Here is a 17,000-nt window from a genome sequence, read left to right as displayed (position 1 = left end):
TTTCATGAAGCGGAGATCACTAGTTCGAATTTTCCTCTTCATTCTCTTGTGTGAATATATCCAAAAAAAAAAAAAAAAAACATAGGGGGTGTTTGTTAAACACCCCAGCACTGTTCATTTTACAGGACACTGTTTATGGATAAAAAAAAAGAAAAAAATAATAATAATAATTGGTATGAAAAAATGAAAAAGTGATATTGGGAAGTAAAAAATTTTGTTTTGTAGTGATTTTTTTATTTGAATAGTAATAAAAAGTAAATGATTAGATATAAAAAGTGAATGATTTGATATAAAAGTAATAATATTTTTTTGAGAAAAAAATGAAGTGAATAGTGTGGTGGATGTGGGGGAATGTGAGGGAGTTTAACAAACACCCCCATAGAATCTTTAATTGATTTTTCTATCAAATCAATTTGGACAGTTGAGATGAGTTCATTAAGATAACTATTAGGTGGGATATAACTTTTATAGTTTCTAACCGTCAAATCGAATCAATTTGGAATTAAATGACACAATACCTTCTAGTATCATCAAATGTTGGTGGGAAATGGGATCCTCTCCATTTCCCTTGAAATTGAGAGGATTCGATTAGTACAATTTAAAAGGGGTAAAATGATCTTTTCAATTGAAAATGCCAATTTGTCCTCTTATTTTTGCCTAATCAGTTCCTTCATTCGTTAGAATTTTTTGTTAAATCTGTTGAACTTATTAAAATACCTTAATTTAAAAATAAAAAAACTGAAGGGTCAGGTGACCTACCTTGTGACCCTAGGTCACCAGACCCGCGATGGGGTCTACCATGAGTCACACCTAGTCAATTTCTTTCTCTTTTTTTTTCAGCTTTTTTTTTTAAATAATAATAATAATTGTATTTTAAGAGTAATTTTTATAATTTTATGAAGTTTACAAGAGTATAAGGGTAATTTTATCCTTTTAACATTTTAATTTAACCTCAAACCCTAACGGGAGAGGGTTGTGATTGCAAAAAATTAAAAAGTTTGATACACTAAATTAAGAGTTTTGAACTCTAAGAAAGTGATTGCAAAAGTAATGAAAATTTATAGCGTTAAGTAAAATCTTCCCTAAAAGTTTTCACAAATTTGATGGATTTTGTCTGTTAATCTTAAGTATGAACTAACCCCACTAAATGTTTACATTCAAACACTTGTTTAGAACACTAAATTGGCCAATAAAAAACCTAACACAATATATAATTTTGTACAACTCCTGGTATTCAAAAATAAGAAAAGGAATTACTCTATGCCAAGACCAAGAGTAGCAATAATAAAACAACGAAATCTGAGTGACAATTTGGTTAATAAGCATCGGAAATTTGAGCTTGGGGTGCTTCCAACAACACAATGAAAAAGTCACTTCTGTGCAATAAATTATGTATCCAGTAGTAAATGTAGTAAAGCCATATTGAATGAGTTTTCCTTACAAATCGTCATTGCTAATAACAGGCACCTTCTCATATGCAGAAGTCTCTCTAAATCTCTTGGGAAGAACGCAACGGCCTCCAAATCGCTGCTGCAAGTAAAGTAGCACAGCAAATAGCAGACCACCACAAGGGATGATGATGTCCCAGGCAGTGGAATAAAAATCCATTCTATGGTTGGCATAAATGTATGATAAATCAAGGTACCATGTAGAACTGTGAGCCCTGTAGAGATCATAAGCATGAGGCAGCAGACGAACAATGGTGGTTCCAATGTAAAAGGAAGAGGCAAGAGCCTTTTCTCCTGAATTAAAGAACAAGTTGAATAGTATTTGTGGAAGTAGAAAGCCATCCAGGAGCAAACCAGCATAAGCTTTTATGTCCTCCCAAAAGGAATGCCGCAACGAATGCAGCTGGTAAACCTTGCCATAAGGTCGTAGAAATGGCCCCAAAGGTCTCTGGTAAGAATTCTTCCATTGGTGCACAAACCAAGCAATCAACCCACCGGCTACATACATTGGTAAAGTCAAATAGAGAACCTTTCTTTCGGAAACCCACAACTCCTTCTGCCTTTCATCACCTTGTCTAGCAGACCAAGTCAGTTGGAGAAGACGTAACTGCAAAAGGAAAGCTACCATTGTTACTACCCTTACTATTACTTCATTCACTTCAAGCCATCCACCACTCCCAAGAAAGACATTCGTCTGGTTACGCTTAGCCACGAACAAGGCTTCAAAGTTCAACAGTAGAGGAATCATGTGTCCCAGCGTAAGAACAATGAGCATCACAATGGAAATGAAAGGATGCACATGAGGGTGCTTTTTCATGTAAAAGAGCTGCAAGCCTACAAAGATACATGCTAGTGTAATAGAAATCAGAACCATGGTAATCTCCAAGTCCATTCTCCAAATGGATGCTTTAGCTTGAGTAGTGGTTATTGAATTAGAAGACAACTGAAGACGTTCGAAGTAAAGAGGATCTGACTTCGCTCGTGTGCTTTCAATAGTTCCCTTGACAATTTCACCATGCTCGGCATGCAACGGAGGGAATTGGACATTAATCATTAGCGCACAGTCCAACGAATCATTACTAATAACTTGATTATTTGATCCAAGATGCCAACATCCTATCATGCACAAAATACCTGTATCTCTATAATATATTCCTTCAGCAGAAATATAAACTACTTTGGATGAAGTATTGTCACGGGAGTTGAAATCAGGTGGAGTTGTGAAGCTCATCCTGTAGCTGATATTAACCATGCTATTATGACTGTTATTCAGCTGAGATTTAACAGGCTCTGCTAGCCTTGGCACTGGCATCCCAAATGGGCGCCGATAGCCCCACCGTGGATAAAGCTGATCGCCAACAAATAGTGGGGATGAAAAACCTTCTGCTACTTTTCCTTTGCTGTCTGTCAGCGACATATCAAATTTCATGTCCAATGAAGACCCATCAGGATACGTCTTTCCCTTGATCTTAACAGTCTTCCCTTTTGCACATGACTTTCTTACAGTGTCAATCTCAGTATACTGATATTTAAGTCTTTCGGCGTCAATTGATCTTGCCCAATAACTTCGGAACCCAATTTTGCCAAAGTAACCAGAATCATTCACATCTTTCTTGCTCCAAATTTCCCCAACAACTTCACTCCGATTTCTTAAGGTAAAAAGTGCAGGAAATCTCAAAGTCAACCTAATCGAGCAATCTCCAACAAAAGCATTAGCCCAAGACTCTGTAACATTCAAAATCCGGCATGCAACACCGCAAAGCTGATTCTCCTTCTCATCCCACTCACCCTCAGCAATCAATGTCACATTAGGATCAAAAGGAAACTCACTACCTCTATAACTAGAGTTTGGAAAACCCAACAACATCTGCACCTTTCCTCTCTGCTTACACAGAGTTCCTTGATAATACATCGAATTTGGCAGATACCCAATACTCCCACCAAAGGGATTGCAATTGACACTACCACAATCACTCCCATATTCCAATTCATAACTGCCGGTACGTCCTCCAAGCAGGGCACAACCACCACTGAGAAACGACTTGCTTAGAGACAAACTATCTCCCCCACCATTTCCACTCAAACAATCACTCCCATTTGCTTTCTCAACCAATGTGTATTCATAATTCGGATCCTTATTCAAACCCAATATTGAAATTGGCTCAAAATAGTTCGAATTATCCTTATCATCATGCATACTTTCTAAAGTCCCACTAATCAAACTACCATAAATACTTGCATTGATCCGATAATTAAACTTAAGAACAACACCCAGCTTTACATTACCCGGATCATGGTATCTGGAGCCCGATCCAACCATACAGAGCTTCCCAGAGGATTCTGACCAATACCCAATAAGCGAAAACTGCCCTAAGGCCTGCCAAGAGGACCATCTAGGTCCCCGAAACCGAATCTGGCGCACCCGCTGGTGTTTCGTGCTGTTGAAAATAGACAACACAACACGGTTTCGGAGGGTCAGGACGGCTTGGACCTTGTATTCGCCATCGGATACGGTCTTCTGCAAATCGTAGGGGATGAATGAGAGAGTTCTCAGGGTATCCGTGGCGGTTCGGTTGAAAATCCGGTTGCCACCGGAGAAGAATCCGGTGCTGAGCCGGAGGATATTGGAGGTGTTAATGAACGAGGATAAGGAGGAGGTTTTGGGGGCTAATGGGGACTCGGGAACGACATCGTTGCAGTGCTGGGTGTACAGGACTTCGGGGTTTGAGTTTCGGTCTCCGACCAGAGAGTCGGAGGTGGTAGTCGGCGTGTTGGCGATGAATACGAGAAGGAAACAGAGGAAGGGACTGAGTGGGAATTTGTGGGGTTTTGAAAGGTTCATTTGGGATTTGAGCAATGGAGCTGGAGAGGAAGAAGAAAGAAGAAGAAGAAGAAGAAGAATTGGAGTCCGTTCGGCTGTGCGTTGGTGGTGAAGTTTGAAGCGTTGAAATGCGTTTTAAATTTATAGGTCTCTTCAGCTTTCATGTTGGGCATCTATAGGATCCGTTTGGCTCCGGCTTTCCAAAATGCGATTTTGGAAAAACGCTTTTTGTTCCGAGGCAGAGATTGGAAAAACGCTTTGAGACCCCCAATGAGTCAATGACGCTTGGAGACCCCAATGAGTTAAGTGGAACAGAAATAAGTTATTTTAAAGTTATTTTTTATTTTGTTATATTTAATAGGGCCATGATACTAAGAACGCAGGGCGTGCATGACTGTTGATGCGCGCCATGCTTTTATTTTTTATTTTTAATAATTATAATAATAAAATATTATATTTTATTATTTTAAAATATCAAATCACCCTGGCGTGCATCACACCGGACAGATGTTTAACATCACCCTATTTAATATTGTAGATGATACCATATTATTTTAATGAAATCAAATAGAATGTATTCACAGTGGAAAATTCTAGGAGTTTTTTTAGTATTCTCTTGGTGTCCTTCCAACTGTGATGTGACTTTTAAAATTATCGTTAAATTTGAGATTATCATTATTGACTTTTAATTTATTGGTGATTTTAAAAGTCATATCACAATTAGGAGGACACCAAGAGACAACTAAATTCTCTGAATTCCCGTTCATGATAAAACTGAAGCACATGGTAAAAGAAGCAACAAAATTGGACAACAAACTTTGGACTGTGCTCCGGCGTCGTCTCCAGCAATATATGGACTGGGATGCACCTCGCTGCTGGAGAGTGGAGAGGGAGAGAAAGAGAGAGAGAGAGGAAGGGAGAGCACGTCGCCGTTGGAGAGAGAGAGAGAGAAAGTGAGAGGGGAAAAAATGAGGATTTTGTGGATTTAATTGGGTGTTTTCCATGTCATTTAAGTTGGTGTGATAATCCTAGTTATCCATATCTAATTGGTGGGCACAATGGAGTTGGTTTACACCAGCTCTTTATAAAAGTTATTCTTCACCGGAAAGAACACTAGAAAAACATTTACCATTTTTCATTTATCGTCGTGCATACTATACATCGTTAGATACAATAAAATAAAATATTAATTTTAAAACAGTTGAAAAAGAAGTAAATTTTATTTTGTTTTTAAGAGATTGACAATTGAAGGGACCCAACTGCATTTTATTTTTATAGATTTGAATTTTTGAATTCCAATTCCTTGTAATATCCGAGTGTGCATATGCCACGTTAAATAACGTTGCAGCCAATTCATCATGTGATAATATATATATTATTAGATTTGTAAAATATAATTTAATAATTTACTCAATTAAAAAGAAAAATGTTAGCTGAATAAAACTCCAATAATGGCGATGAAATCAAAGTCACTACCTTTCTAACATAATCCACTCATCATAATGATGTTGATAACTTGCTGATTTTTTTACTTACTTTTACCCAAGTGTTGAGTATATTTAGAGAGGTATGACTTTGTTTCCATCGCCATTATCTGTCAGTGTCAATGCTAAACTTTCCATTAAGTGTACATACAAAAACATGATTATAATTCTGACACACCATATATTATCGTCTTAATTGTCGGTCAGTTTTTTTTGTTTTTTGTGCCAAGAAATTATAGAGGCTTGCATAATTCATTTAATGCATTTCCTCTTTTTCTCTGTTTTCCCAATCTGATATGGTGGTTTAAGGACTTTTGTTTGGGTTGCTTAGCATGTTGTAATTTGTTGTTTCGTTGCTATGTACTTTAAAAAAAAAAAAAAAAAAAATTACAATTCTCATTAGACATGGTCATCAATTCAGTTTGAAAACATTCATTTTTGCCCCCAAAAGACAAAAATACTCATAAAAAAAAACAAAACACAACATTAACAAAAAAAAAAAAAAAATCAAAATTTTTTTTTGAATTTTCTCTAAAATTTTATTTTATTTTTTTTAAAAAAAAATCCTATGAGATAACGATGATGGTGTCATGGTGATGACTACTATTTACAAGCTTTGATGGAGAAGAAAGAAAGAAAAACAAAAAAAAAAAATTGCAAAACCCCCATTGGGCTTTGGAACATGTTAGGGCCCTTGCTAAGACTAGCTGATTTGTTGCAACTTGGGAGTAATAGTAATCAACCGGCCCAATGTTTAATGTCAACAATTTAGTTCATCTGACAATCGGTCAGCTGTTACAAAGGGCAAAGTTTTCCTTTTAAATTGGTTTGGAATAGTCTATTAAATTGATATATATGTGACTCTAAGAGCAGATGTCAGGTGCTCTATTAATCTTATTATAAATGTATGTAAAAATCTGTCATTAGAGCAGAAGTCACGTGTTCTAATGACAGATGTGGGTTTTATAAATTGGGTTACAGCTGTTAATTTTTGATATGGCCCACGAACTCGAAATGAAATTAACTAGCTAAGATTTAGTAAAATAGAATGTAAGTTAAACTGGTTCGATCCAATTAGACACTAACAATAAACATGTCAATTTCTGGTCAATCAGCTTAACCCAAAGGTGACCCGCATAACTCGTATAAATAAAACATTTTTTATATTTACCATTAAAAAAATAAAAACCCTAAAATCAAAGACAAAAAATTACCTTTAATTTAATTATTAGTTGTAAAAATATAACTTTGTAGTGTAAAATGACATTTTAATGCTCAATAATTGAAAATTTAGTGAATTAAAAAGGTTATGTGAGTCAGGTTGTGTTTCTCAGTTAATTAAATAGTCATGTTCAAATTAATCTTTAAAGTCTTATACACTTGTCTTGAAACTATTCAAACCCGACACACGAACACAAATTTACCACACTATTGAGTTGGAAGACTAGTTTGAAAGAAAACCTTCTCTGTTACAAATTGTATTTTGCATTTGTTTTGCTTGTCCCAAAAGAATTTGGTAGGAAATCTAGTTAAGTTCCGAGAGGGACAGGTGGGGTTGGGGTTTGATGTCTGTTTGTTTTGTCGAGTTATAACATCCTTATCAACAGATGGAAAATCATTATAATTTATCAAACACACCAGTCCAACCATGGCTTCTTATTTCATAGCTTCAAAGAGTCTGCAAACCACAATATAGTACAGATACAACACAAAGCCTTATTCAGACAGTTTCCACTGCACACACAACAACCATAACTAGGGAAACATGGCCAAGCTTTTGCCAAGCACATATTGGTATTATACATATTTATATACATGATAGTGATGTCTTGGTAAGGCAATTCTATAGCCCCTGGAGTTTGTAGCAAATTCATTTTGCAGGCTCAATAAACTGGCTGTAGTCCATGCCCCTGTCGGCAAATGCCTCGACAAGCTTTGGCAAGAGCTTAGCAAGCATGATTTTGAATCCGGTAGAATTCCCCGTTAAATTTTCGACGTTGTCGGTTTTTCCGCATCCAAAGGCACACCCCACTGGTGCTCCTTCCATATATGCCTTACAAGCCATTAGAATATGTTGGGAGCGTCGCTTGAAGTGGTCCTCCACTAGTGCTTCAAAGTGCTGCACAAGAAAAAGTTAATCCACGTGAAATCAAAATACTTAATTATGCCAAAGACATAATTGATCTAAACAACTCATTCTCTTTGGAAATAGCAGGGTAAGTTGCCAATCTCACTTTCTTATAGAATTTCTAAGATAATGTCTAATATTTTTTAGAGAAGAAAGCAATGGGGGCATCTACATTATTGACATCCCAGTGAATCTTCTACATAGATTCATTATTTCGATGAATGCAATTGAAGTCATTGCAGGCAATAACTGTTGGAAATCATGCAACACTTACTCTGTTGAATTTACAGCAGTGAAAGTGATACAGATATTGATATGGATACTATCATACTAATGTAAAGGCCACATGCTAAAAGTCTACTCAGGTATAATTATCTTATGGGATATCCAAGCACCCCCTGAAACTAATATAATGATTCTGTAAAAAATATACCACTCAAAACTATGGCTATTATCTCTTTGTTCAATATGGCCAAAACTCCAAAGGTAAATATCGTAACAAAAATGATACGATATCGTAATAAATAATACTTTTAAAAAAATATCGTAAAAAAAATGGTAGAGCAGTATGAGATAGAGCTAACTATTGTACCTTAGGTGGCTTCCGAAGTAGGTATAGCATGGACTTGCAGGTGACAAGGAATGCATTTTCATTGTAGCTTACTGAGTTTTTCTCTCCCTCGGCTCTTCCGATCTGCTTATCATATCCAGCCTCATTGAAATAAGGCTTCTCATTGAGCACAAGGGCCTGGAGGGAGAGAAGAACCTGAAGAATAGTTGAGCTCTCTGGATTCCATACTTCAGAGCCTGTACCCGTCCATGTATTGAGAAGACTGAGACAGACCTTTCCAGATTCATACAAGTTAGGGTTGACACGGAGCCCACCAGAATTGTAGTGCACCATCTGCGTGGAATTGCGTGTCACAATAATAGCATAAGATTCTGTTCAAGATATAGCATAAGATTCCAGTCCTTTTTATGAGTCCTTTATGTACATGTGTATATACAGAATAGATTCATGCATAGATTATAAACTTGGTGACACCCTCATTTTTATAGAGAGTAAGCCCTCAGCATTTCTATTTGCATAGAAGAATATAGGAATTGAAATGGACATTTTCTTTTGGTACTATTGAAGTATTATATCATCACAGAAATAATAATGAGCACAGGAAAACTATGAGAAAACTTACAGGTGGTTCATATGGGTACTCCAGAGGAAGCAAGATATCGAAGAAGAAAAGCCCATCATGATATGGAGTTCCAGGTGCACCAACAATAACTGCCCGCAGTAGATCCATCCTTTCGTCAAAGACACGGACATAGATTGTTTCTGAGAGGTAACAAAAGGTCTTATAAGCAATAGCATAGTGAAGTGAACATGGTTTTGAAAATTGCAAAATAATTGCCCTTCCAACCAGCAAGTTATCAACTCAAAGATATGATTGTAATAGTTCCAAAGAAAAAAGAAAAAGATAAGTAGAGAGATGAAGTGCTGACCAGGAAGATTTTTCTCTAGAATGCTCCATTCTTGCTGAACCTTCTTAAACCAACTTCTTTTCGCCTGTAAGGCAATTATTAAAAAAAAAAAAAAAAGAGGATGATTATTTTGACTGTTTGAAAATATTAACTTTTACATTTAGAAGGATAAGTCATGTTTCTTGCCTGAGACAATGCCAATCCTTTACCAGCATTAAGAAAGTGATGGTCTGAGCAATCACCAACCATATCAAACTGCATAAACTGATGAGAGTTCTCAGTGGTTGCTGAAAACGGAATAGATTCATTATCTAGGGTCTCTTTCACTTCATGATCTAAACTTGTCTTTCTAAACGTCTGTAACAGATCACAACTTTCCAATACATCTTCCTCAGGAAGAATCCCAGCTTCATCTCCATCTTCAGAAATAAGGCTAGATACAACTGGGCATGGAAGTGAAGTTGAACCAACAGATCCAAATAGGTTTGTGGCTATGCTCATTAAAAATCCAAACGCAGCTTGTGGAAGAAAAAAGGAACTAGACTCCCATGAATGCTTTTTGCAATTTTCACCAGCACGGTCAGAATCGAACAAATCCTAAACATGAAAAGCAAAATTCAGTTTACAGTGAGACAAGCACAGATGATACAAGGTTTCTTTACTAGCTTCCAGAATCAGTGGAGAAGTCCTACTCTTGAGGAATTTACCCAAATTCAATAATTGTTTTAAGCAGACACTTACAAGATGGCAGAGTTCAATTGGCTGTATAATTTGATGTTCTGTTTGTATGTTCCTTTATCTTACAACTTGGCAACAATCAAACAGAACATAAATGAACTTACATACACTACTTGGATAAAAAGTCCTGAATCATATTAAACCTCTTCATGAAGAATATGTGCCCCCGATTTGAATATCGTAGGAAATTTTTTCAATCTATATCAAATATGGAATATAAACAATCCCCTGCTCAGCAAAAATTTAAAGAGCAGAAAGACAACGTATTTTCTTTTCTTCTTTTCTGAGAAAAATGTTGCTGATTTCTTAAGACACTCAATCCCAACTTAGTCTAGAGTTCTTACTTGATTTTAACGTGCCACTGACTCTCCCATATTGTTTTAAGCAGACACTTACAAGATGGCAGAGTTCAATTGGCTGTATAATTTGATGTTCTGTTTGTATGTTCCTTTATCTTACAACTTGGCAACAATCAAACAGAACATAAATGAACTTACATACACTACTTGGATAAAAAGTCCTGAATCATATTAAACCTCTTCATGAAGAATATGTGCCCCCGATTTGAATATCGTAGGAAATTTTTTCAATCTATATCAAATATGGAATATAAACAATCCCCTGCTCAGCAAAAATTTAAAGAGCAGAAAGACAAAGTATTTTCTTTTCTTCTTTTCTGAGAAAAATGTTGCTGATTTCTTAAGACACTCAATCCCAACTTAGTCTAGAGTTCTTACTTGATTTTAACGTGCCACTGACTCTCCCATATTTTTCCACATTAAAAACCATATTGATTTCGTAATTCTAATATATTTTTGCCACTAAATAATTCCAGGGCCTTGGAACTGTCACCATAAATATTTTAACACTATTTCATAAGTTTGTCGGAGAGAAAAAGACAGAGAGAGTGAGAGAGATGGTTCTACCTTTCCTTTTTGATTGTACGATTGTTTGTCATGTTCAATCATCTCTTGATTCGTTTCCTCAACATTTTCTTCAAAGAGCACATGGGTTGCACTTGAACCTTCAGATTTATCAACCCGAAATATCTCATAAGGTGCAACCTGTAACCATGCCCAACAAGGAATTTGAAGAACTTGATGAACATTACTGGATACTACTCAGTTATACATGAAACAATAAGAGATATTAATTCACAAACGAGCTTCATAAATTTCAATAGTTGGTTGCACATTCTAACACTATTGCCACCTATAATAAGCTAATGAACCTTTTCCTCTTTCCCCTTGTATGAACATATTAAAGTTCAAGAAACATTATAGGAATTCATATTTGTCAAGTTAAACAGATCAAGAACATATAATCAGCAAAAGCCTGTGGAATATCATTGGAAAAACATACAGGTCATCCATATTTCAGAGAATGAAGCAGAGATAGCAGGCATGGTGGCATTCTTTTCAAGTTCAATGGCTGTTCTGTGTAAACTACCACCAACTCTTCCAAAAGTATTTATCACACTATACTACAAACCTTACTATGTTACGATCATAACAGGTTTGAGGCATCAATCTCACATTTCCTTCTGGGAAGGGAACCGATTAACCCTAAACCAAATTCAGCATGGATTAACAGCAGTCATAACTCAACCCTCACCAGTGTCAAGTAAGACTTCATACCTAAGAAAATTACACTTTCAAACACACACACACACACACGTACACATGAGTGACAAACTGTTCAAAAACAGAGAGCAGATGGGGCTAATTACCTGCTAACCATATTAATTTGGAAAATGATATTTACAATTTTGGTTTCTTCCACACCACTGAATAGGTGTGGACATAGTGCAACCCAATTAATTCTGTCAACGTAGCTAAATTATATGTGCACTAGGACTTTTTATCAACAACACACACAAAAACACCAGCTCAATGAAAGATGCCCTATCACAGACCAGCAAACCTGACTTTAGCTAAAAAAAAGTCCCCATGACCAACCATAAACCCAATTATATAAATTGTAAATTAATGTAATAAGTGCAGAGTGGGACACATTAACCAACACTCCTATTTTTAAGTCGCCACTAGAACTCTCCACGAGGTTATCAATGACCTGGCGGTGTACATGAACTTTATGAGACTTGATTAAAAATTCCTCTATATTATGATACAATTTCTGCTGAATTCCAATGCTAGTTGAGTGATTTTAAGGACAATCAGGCCTTGCACTTCAGCTCACCGTCATGTGCCTCTTTGGTATTGGTTGATCAGTAAGACTGGTATACTTATTAATTGCATTCTACAGTGCAATCTTAGTTTGAACATATTATATGCGCCTAACATAACAGTCGGAACCTTTCTGCGTGAATATAAAAGTTTCCTACCAACTAATTGTGAAAATTTTAAATTAATAACAGTATCCTCTTACACTATAAACAGAACGTCAACTAGAAATCATTGAGAAAATACATTCAGAGAGAAACAATTAGGATGACTGCATACCTTGGTTGCAAAACCAGTAGCCCATCTCACCTCCACAGCACCATCTTCAAAGCCGGTAACATTGCCAATACATGAGAGATAAGAGTTATTGGGATACTGAGTCTGATCCTTGGTGCAGTACTCGCCTTTCAAAGTGGCCTCCTCACCCATGCCAGTTTCTGAGTTTACATGATCTTTATTAGCTGGATCACCAAACTGGTTCTGAACTAGCCTAAACACAACATCACCCAAGCAATATGAAAACTCAGGGTGCTCAACCAATTCATATGCACTCAAAGTTTCCTCTATGCTGCTTCCATCCAAATTATTGGCTTCAGACATAGCAAGAGTTGTCCACTGTACATTTACAGTTCGTTCCTTTGCATCCACAGACCGCACAACACCCCATCTCTGGCTGCTAGAAATGAGTGGATCATCACAAGTTCCTTTTTCCAACACAAACTGTTCAGGCAAGAATTCATAAATGTTTACAACACTCACAGGGCATAAATTTTGTGAATCAAGTCCAAAAGAGCAACTGCCATCCTGCCACATGACATCAACTTTAGTCTTTGTCTTCACAATAACAAACAGTTCCTCTAAATTTGAAGTATGGCTTCTCTTAAATCCTCTTGTCAAGTTCTCATTAATGAGTTTTCCAGTAGATGCATTAAGAAAAGTCTGCTCCATCACACCCTTGCTGTCAGCACTTGGAAGCATACACCAGTCACCAAGCTGCCAATTTGCATGTGAAAAACATGACAACAAAGTCAAGTTTCTTGAATCCTGCAAACGTGGTGGTATAGGCAGACTCAAATCACAACCCACGGGAACAGATGCAAACCATTCCACAGACACCAAACCTGCTTCCACAGCACAAACAGTTCCTTCATCTTGATTTTGCCTCCAAGTGCCACAAAATCGTCTAGCTGATTTAGTAACCTCTGAGAGCCTAACCCGCACTCTCTGTCCTGGATAATATGGGTACTGTGAGTCTTCCAGCATATTGGGAGAAATTGGCAATAGATTCTCTTGATCCATGGCAGTGACTTCGCGCTTTGATCCATCATCAAAGACAACAGTGACTTTGTCAACCACTTTGTCCACCATTCCAAGCCAAGGCCCACAAATCACATAATCTCCAACTGAGATGGAGCGGATCTTTAAAAGTTTCTTGGAATTTACATTTTTCATTATTTTTCCCTGAGCACTTTCTAAATCTACCAACATATCAATGCCAACGACCCTTCCCATCTGCCCAGCTGTGTCTGTTTCGGAGCACACCAAATCCCCAAGTACAAATCCCCTCTCAAATGAGAGAAAATCATCAATTTTTCCAATGCTCTCCTCGAGACTTGACAAAATGCTCCTAGCCTGCCCAACATACAAGTATTCAGTTTCCTCTCGATCCTCACTGCTACCACTCTCACTAGCACTCTCCCAGTCAGAGTCGCTAAGGAAAGTGTCCATCATTCAGATGCCTATTAAAAGAGAATAGTACAACTCAGTCTAACTGCAATAACATAGCTATAAGAATAAAAAGAAGAGGACAATAAAGGCAACAACAGAGAAGAATTCAAGCCATTAGTCCATTAGGCAGGATGTCTGACCTCTGCTGCAAAAAGATATGGTATCAGAATTATATGTTCAGGTGCTGTTTGCCAAAATTCCTCAGCTAATCTTCACTGAATGTTAAAAAAAAAAAGATTCTTTTAGGAATTCAATATCTTCAAGGAAGCACAAATACCTGAGAATAAAGAGATATATTTGACTGATTATCCTTTGCAAATTTAGTATGAGTAAGAGATACAACAAAATTAAAGAAACTTTGAACTACTTACGATTTTATTTTAGATAGTACTACTATAACAATTATTTCCATGAAGAAGATTAAGTGAAGGGATAGAGAAAGTTACTATCAAGTTTTCACCTTTTTCAACAAACTGGAGAATCGGACGCCCGTGTCACTCCTAATTTGAGCTTATGTTGATGTAGTTGCTTCCAAAAGGATGATAAGAAATTGTAAGATAATATATATTCCAATCTATGAAAATATTTGATAATGTGTCGATGTCTCCAATGCTAAAATTGGAGACAGATGCCAAAGGAGATTTGCCCTAAAAGGGAGGATAACAGGAGTCGAGTTACGACCCCAAATGCCAAAGGAGATTTGCCCAATGAATGGACTGAAGTTCCCGCTAAAAGAAACTTCTGAAGGAGACTTCCTCAATGCAGAAGAGCCAACAAGCTGCAACTGTGAGATAAGATCTACCACACAGATAGTAGTAAAGATCCTCAGAATAAGAACAATATTTGCAGGAGGCTTTCCTATACAAGGGCGGAGTTCCAGGTAGATTGATGACAAATGATTACTGCCCAGCCAAAAATTCTCTCCGCAAATACTCACAGCCAAGGGAAGTCACCCAACCAAAGAAAACTTAACTAAAATTTTGCCAAAGGAGATTTGCCCCACAATCAAGCCAAAGTTTCTGTCACACGAATCTGCTGCCAAAGGAGATCTGCCTCATGTAAAGAGTTCGATTACCAGCTGAAATTCAAGGTCAAAATTAGGTCAGTTCAAGCCACCCAACAGAACAACCAGTTTAGACATATCTAGCAGCTTGACTGACAGCCTACTCAGCCACGTATTGTGTGTGTCTCTGAGAGAGCTATCTCAATAATCACTTTTCATAGCCAAAACTCAAGAAAGCATCTCTAAGCAGCTTACATCACAATTGAACCTGCAGCAACATTGGATCTATGGCAACTAATTGGATGATGTCTCAGAGAGGACTATCAACATAACCAGTTTTCACTGCCAAAAGGCAAGAGAGCTTCTCTAACCAGTTTAACATCCCCACAGAACCTGCACCAACACCGCCAATAAGTACCTAACACTTTTTCATATTAATAGAAAATAGAAGCAATCTGATACTCCAGCATCGGTTGTCAACCGAAAAATCTGATAATCCAGCTCCAATAAAACCAGAGAAAGATACAAAAAAGGGGGCCACACAAGTAAATGCAGAAGAAAACAGAAGAGGTAGATTTGAAAACATGTTATGTATTTTTTTTATTAAAAAATAATTTAAAGACCATCACCATAATATTGCCTTCATATAAATAACCAATACGTAGAATTTTAAAAAGAAGAGAGAGACAAAGAGAGCAGTATCTTGCAGTGTAACAAAATTCAAAGTGGGGGCTTCACTTTTGGTGTTGCATTTGATATTGAAAATTTGTTGCAGAGGGTTTCATTTCTCTCTCTCTCTCTCTCTTTGCAGTATGAAGGTTTAAAAACATATAAAGGTTAAGGTTTTAGACTTGAAAGGGGAAGGAGCAACATACTGCACTTTAAGCAAGTGTAGGAAAACATTGGAAACAACATATTTAACCTAATCAATTCGAATTCATGCATCAATAAGGGTGGAATTTCACCAACATAAAATTTCTTTTTTTAGAAAGAAAAGTAAATTCCAAAGAACATGTCTTCATCGACTTAGAGAAAGAAACCATGAGAAATTATACACCAAACCTGTGCCCCTCAAGAAACTCAAATCCCATCAAAGAAAACAACTTTTAATTTCCAACAGTTTACAAGAAATAAAATAGAAATTTTACATCTTACACCAAGGGTTCATAACAAATGAAATAACCACACTCCAAACATTCAAGTCCCACGAAGATTCAGGATATATCGAAATTAAAAAGATTTCATACAAGTTCTATGAATTTAAACATCATATTAACCCAGAGCTTGTTGCTGAATTGTGAAAAAAAGGTCAATTCACAAACCCCACAAACAAACGAAAATCACATTTGAAAAAAAGACAGATTGAATGAGAGAAGTTGCAGATTGAAGTACTGTACCATTCGCCACCTCCGCTAATCATTGGAACTCTAAAATTCTGTCATCAATACCCAGAAACCCGCATAAAGTCTCCAAAAGCTGATCAAAGGAGCTCGACCCAGAACATTAATGACTGAAAGAAAGTCGCTCCTATGATTTTTCTTCAGTTTCTACCACTTTCTCGCTAACTTGCTTTCTCGGCCATGAAAACTATTCACTGTTGGTGAAAGAAGGAAGAGCTAGGAATTCAGAGAGGCCAAGTTCCTCTCTGAGACCCGTCCTTCACGCCATACCCGAGCCTCCAAACCATTAGAGCTCTGCCTCCTCTCTCTCTCTCTCACTCTGTCTCTCTCTCTCTCTCCGGGTTATGTCGCTCTCTGTTTTGTTGCTCTGAAGCGTTGAAGATTCTGAGAGTGGGCTATGTCCACAGCCAATTGGACGTGTGGGACTTTTAAATGGATACGGAAAAGAATATACCAACCGTATCCGACACTCAGACTGTTGTTGTCGTACAACTCAACGGTTGGCGTTTAAATTACCATTATGCACTTCTAGCGTGATTGAACGATGAGTAATAATATAAGGAAGATTATAATTTTTTTAAAGTTATT

At 37.0% G+C, this 17,000-nt stretch overlaps 2 protein-coding genes across 5 annotated transcripts; both read right to left on the bottom strand.

The window, feature by feature from the left end:
- Positions 1-1,253: 1,253 nt before the first annotated feature.
- Positions 1,254-4,372, bottom strand: LOC132170966 (uncharacterized). The gene has a single exon (XM_059582133.1). It carries the CDS (start codon positions 4,288-4,290, stop codon positions 1,438-1,440), a length of 2,853 nt encoding a protein of 950 aa, XP_059438116.1. The 5' UTR covers positions 4,291-4,372; the 3' UTR covers positions 1,254-1,437.
- A 2,998-nt stretch (positions 4,373-7,370) lies between these two features.
- LOC132170395 (probable ubiquitin-conjugating enzyme E2 24) lies at positions 7,371-16,795 on the bottom strand. Of its 4 annotated transcripts, none has more exons than XM_059581369.1 (11): positions 16,410-16,795; positions 15,268-15,405; positions 14,470-15,087; positions 14,150-14,286; positions 12,561-14,020; positions 11,025-11,162; positions 9,547-9,957; positions 9,382-9,445; positions 9,075-9,214; positions 8,474-8,785; positions 7,371-7,872 (listed from the first exon to the last, which is right to left on the bottom strand). In XM_059581369.1, exons 5-11 carry the CDS (start codon positions 14,010-14,012, stop codon positions 7,624-7,626), a joined length of 2,766 nt encoding a protein of 921 aa, XP_059437352.1. In that variant the 5' UTR covers positions 14,013-14,020; positions 14,150-14,286; positions 14,470-15,087; positions 15,268-15,405; positions 16,410-16,795; the 3' UTR covers positions 7,371-7,623. The 4 variants fall into 4 exon arrangements, with proteins under 4 accessions (XP_059437352.1, XP_059437350.1, XP_059437351.1 ...); XM_059581367.1 differs by having other exon boundaries at positions 14,150-14,224; XM_059581368.1 differs by having other exon boundaries at positions 14,150-14,224; positions 14,470-15,405.
- Between the last annotated feature and the right edge of the window lie 205 nt (positions 16,796-17,000).

This window comes from Corylus avellana, chromosome ca2, assembly GCF_901000735.1.
Source record: "Corylus avellana chromosome ca2, CavTom2PMs-1.0".
NCBI lineage: Eukaryota > Viridiplantae > Streptophyta > Magnoliopsida > Fagales > Betulaceae > Corylus > Corylus avellana.
Note: the sequence above shows the minus strand (reverse complement) of the source record. Positions and strands in the feature narration are given on the sequence as shown.